The sequence below is a fragment of the Chiloscyllium plagiosum genome, unplaced genomic scaffold (assembly GCF_004010195.1).
Source record: "Chiloscyllium plagiosum isolate BGI_BamShark_2017 unplaced genomic scaffold, ASM401019v2 scaf_10279, whole genome shotgun sequence".
Classification (NCBI taxonomy): domain Eukaryota; kingdom Metazoa; phylum Chordata; class Chondrichthyes; order Orectolobiformes; family Hemiscylliidae; genus Chiloscyllium; species Chiloscyllium plagiosum.
In genome coordinates, this window is record NW_025211810.1 from 5,221 (window position 1) to 9,875 (window position 4,655).

At 43.7% G+C, this 4,655-nt stretch overlaps 1 protein-coding gene across 1 annotated transcript; it reads left to right on the forward strand.

Moving 5' to 3' along the window:
* Window positions 1–201: 201 nt before the first annotated feature.
* On the forward strand, window positions 202–1,528 carry LOC122547129 (guanine nucleotide-binding protein alpha-3 subunit-like). The gene has a single exon (XM_043685701.1). It carries the CDS (start codon window positions 729–731, stop codon window positions 1,260–1,262), a length of 534 nt encoding a protein of 177 aa, XP_043541636.1. The 5' UTR covers window positions 202–728; the 3' UTR covers window positions 1,263–1,528.
* The last annotated feature ends 3,127 nt before the right edge of the window (window positions 1,529–4,655 follow it).

Consider the following 4,655-nt stretch of genomic DNA (forward strand, 5'->3'; position numbering starts at 1 on the left):
ATGGGAGAGTTATTTACGATCCCCCTATGTACTCTCAGGAGTAAAGATAGGCATCTTAAACACAGTGCCAGATGTTTTGGAATGGCATCATTTAGACTCAGATGCAGCTGCTTCCCAACCCCTGCGGGGACAGGAAAAGGGAGGAGGCGGGGTTTGCATGACTGACAGGCTGTCGACCACTCATAGTTCGCTTACCTCTTGACCGGGGGTCCAACGGCTTTTCCCTTGGCTTGAACATTCAGAACGTCGACCAATGGGCAGCGGGGCACCGGTGATTGACCGTAACAGGAGGCGGGGTTTCCTCTTGGGGTGTGGCGCAGGCCGTGACCGCGTCTTCTAACTGATTTGGTGAGGAAAATCAACACTGAAACCCCGGTATTGAAGATATCCAGACTGGGCAAACTAACAAAGAACAAAATTAAGACCAGCGTGCACTTTCACCTCTTCGAGAAAGCATTACAAAATAAGGATCCAGTCAGTGGGCGGAATCTGATTTGATCTAATTGACGGAGGGGGTAACCAATCCGGAGGAGAAGCCTCCCGTCTTCAGGGTCAACGCCTGTATTTTTAACATATTCCCGATTGACGGGCGGATCGACCAATCGGGAGTTAGAGCGGGCATGAGGGCGGGACGTCCACCATCGATTGACAACATTATAGACCAATAAACGGTTGAAGTGATCCCGATTGATGGGTGAGATGCCCAATGACTTGCTAGGAATGCGTGCATGGTCCCACCCTACCCTTCGGTGAAGTTTTCGTCCGTCAGTTGGGTAATGAATGGGGAGTCGGTAGGTCCGGCTCAGGGATCGTGTAGGGCGGACGGACGGACTGATTTAAAGCGTGTTTCTTTTTTTAAAAAGAACTTGCGGTGGAATCATTCTGTGTTGAGGAAAACAAACAAAAGTTCCCCTCAAGGGTCGCGCGTGCGGTTTGTGTTGTTGCTGCGGTGTGGCCGACGGAGAAGGATGGCCGAGCTGGTGCAGCGTCTGGGCGCTTGTTTCCCGGCCTGTCAGTCCAGCCAGAGCGAGCGGGCGCAGCGCCGCAGGAGCCGGGAGATTGATGCCTTACTGGCCCGGGAGAGGCGCTACGTCCGGCGCCTGGTCAAGATCCTGCTGCTCGGGGCCGGCGAGAGCGGCAAAAGCACTTTCCTTAAACAGATGAGGATCATTCACGGCAAAGACTTCGACAGCAAAGCTCTGGAGGAGTTCCGGGACACCATCTTCGAGAATGTTATTAAGGTATCTCAGCAAATACAATAAAAGTGTGGGATGGTGGGTGAGGAATTAATCTGGTCTCTCTGTTATCGTTTTCGACCGAATTATATTGCCTTCACATGCACAGGTTTAGAGGTGGCCTTAAGATGATGGTGTCCAATTATCTACAGTTTCGTTGACAAACAGTTTAAAATTGAAAGTATTTTGATCCCCACCGGAGATGTGCTTCAAAGCTGTTACATCCCATGTAGATGGAATACGGCATTTTCCGTATGTCTCTCTTCATGCTCATATTTGTGCATCGTGAGCATCTGGTTAAAGCCATCAGATTTGTCAAACCCACTTCCGAAGTAGGTCTGTGACTGTCAGCGCTTTTTCTTTGTGATAGAACAACTCCGTCCATTTACGTGAATCAGTTAGTCGTAATGGACAGCTTCGCGGGGCATACGCTAAATTAAAATGGTATACCTGTGCGATCGTGCACCGATTAATTTAATAAGTTACTTTCAGTATGTGTTGAAACTGTCGTGCATATATTTAGTGTACACTAGGCGTCTGTTGCTCCCCACAGCATGTTTGGTATTTACCAAATAGATTATAGATTAAGTTACAGATATACTGTTTTGATAGGAGTGTGCATGTTTGTGTTTCGGGAGATATGCGGTAGGATGGCAATTAAATGCTTTGGTCTACAAGATAAGGTATATCAGGTATTTGTTGTATGTTAAGAGTGGATTTTGAAATCCTCTGTTGCGTTGCAAGTAGGAAAGCGTATGCTGTATTTAGAAAAATAAAGTATGGAACATTTGCCTTTTATCTGTGTGGACCAGAGTATTTTAAATTGTATTTTTGAGATTATGGTATAGAGTTGCAGCTCAATCAGTTCAATTTTCTATTGATTTAGCATAAAACAAAGCATATTAACTCTAAAGTGTGTCACAACCGATATCACTTTTGAAAAGTCTACATTTTCTTCTTAGTTTTCACTTTTTTCACTTTTGCTTTTTATGGCTAAATGTAATGTTTTCCATAATTAATGTTGAAATGCTAAAAGATGAAAAAACAATAATATTTCTTTCCTGATTCAAGGGAATTGACTGAAGTTGAATTTCTTGAGGTCTGTTTTTCACTAAGATCTAATTTTTGATTGCACCTTGTTGAACTAGCTGTACGTTTTAATATTTGAGATTTTGTCCAGCGTTGTGACACTGAAGCAAAAGATTGTAGCAGATTGTGTTGGGGTAGTACTAAGACTGGAAAAGATAAGATATAGCAAAGTGAATTCAGAAGTATAAGTAGTATAATGCCAATTCAAAATACTTGAATTCTGTATATTATAGAGTCATAAAGATGTACAACTTGGAAACAGACCCTTCGGTCCACTCATCCATGCCGACCAGTAATCCTAACCTAATCTAGTCCCATTTGCCAGTACTTGGCCCATATTCCTCCAAACCCTTCCTGTTTATATGCCCATCCAGATGCCTTTTAAATTCTGTAATTGTACCAGCCTCCACCACTTCCTCTGGCAGCTCATTCCTTACACTCACCACCCTCTGCGTGAAAAAGTTGCCCTTTAGGTCCCTTCTAATTTTTTCCCCTCTCACCCTAAACCTATGCCCTATAGTTGTGGACTCCCCCACCTCAGGGAAAAGACCTTGTCTATTTATCCTATCCATGTCCCTCATGATTTAAGAAACCTCTATAAGGTCATCCCTTAGCCTCCAAAGCTTCAGGGGAAACAGCCCCAGCCAATGCAGCCTCTTCCTATAGCTCAGATCCTCCAACCCTGGCAACACCTTTGCAAATTTTTTCTGAGCCCTTTCAAGTTTCACAACATCTTTCTGATAAGAAGGAGACCCAGAATTGCACGCAGTATTCCAAAAGTGGCCTAGTCAATGTCCTGTGCAGCCGCAACATGACCTCCCAACTCTTATACTCAATGCTCTGACCAATAAAGGAAAACATATCAAATGCCATCTTCACTATCCTAACTACCTGTGACTCTACTTTCAAGGAACTGTGAACCTGCACTCCAAGGTTTCTTTGTTCAGCAAGTATCCCTAGGACCTTATCATCAAGTGTATAAGTTCTGCTCTGATTTGCTTTTCCAAAATGCAGTATCTCCCATTTATCTAAATTAAACTCCATCTGCCACTCCTCAGCCCATTGGCCCATCAAATCAAGATCCCGTTGTATGCTGAGGTAAGCTTTTTCGCTGTCCACTACTCCTCCAGTTTTTTGTCAGCTGCAAACTTACTAACTCTACTCCCTGTGTTCACATCAAAATCATTTATATAAGTGAAAACTAGTGGACCCAGCACCAATCCTTGTGGCACACCACTGGTCACAGGCCTCCAGTCTGAAAAGCAAACCTCTGTCTTCTACCTTCGAGCCAGTTCTGATACCCAAATGGCTATCTCTCACTGTATTCCATGAGATCTAACCTTGCTAATCAGTCTCCCATGAGGAACCTCATCGAACACCTTACTGAAGTCTGTATTGATTGCGTCCACTGCTCTGCCATCATCAATCCTCTTTATTACTTCTTCAAAAAGCTCAATCAAGTTTGTGAGACATGATTTCCCATACACAAAACCATGCTGACTATCCCTAATCAGTCTTTGCCTTTCCAACACATGAAAATCCTGTCCCTCAGGATTCCCTCCAACAACTTGCCGATATTAGGCTCACGGGTCCATCATTCCCTGGCTTTTCCTTACCACCTTTCTTAAACAGTGGCACCATGTTAGCATCCAGTCTTCCAGCACCTCACCTGTGACTATCGATGATACAAATATCTCAGCGAGGGGCCCAGCAATCGCTTCCCATAGAGCTCTAGGGTACACCTGATCATGCCCTGGGGATTTATCCACCCTTATGCGTTTCAAGACATTTAGCACCATCTCCTCTGTAATATGGACATTTTTCAAGATGTCACCATCTATATTCCCACATTCCATATCTTCTATGTCCTTCTCCACAGTAAACACTGATGCAAAATACTCGTTTAGTGTCTCGCCCATCTACTGCAGGTCCTGTTGCTAATCTTTGAGGGGCCCTATTCTCTCCCTAATTACTCTTTTGTCCTTTTTTATTGGAGGAAGATAAGCTTTTAACCTCCAGGGGCTGCTCTGGGCTAAATGGATCAACAAATCTTTTCTTCAACAAAGTGAGATTACAGGAAGAACAACAAATAACAGGAGCATTACCAAAACTATTGATTTAAGTTCTTTTTAATTGTACAGGGCTCTGGAAAATGTACTCCTATTTGAAGATTGAGTTTTGGAATTTACTTGGAGTAAAGACTACAAATAAGTGGGTCTTGGCAATCACCCAGAATAAAATGATGCAACACAGATTGAGGCTGTTTGGTCTAACCTGTTTTTGCTGTCTCTTTCAAATAGCTATCCAATTAGTTCAATTTTCCATAGCTGA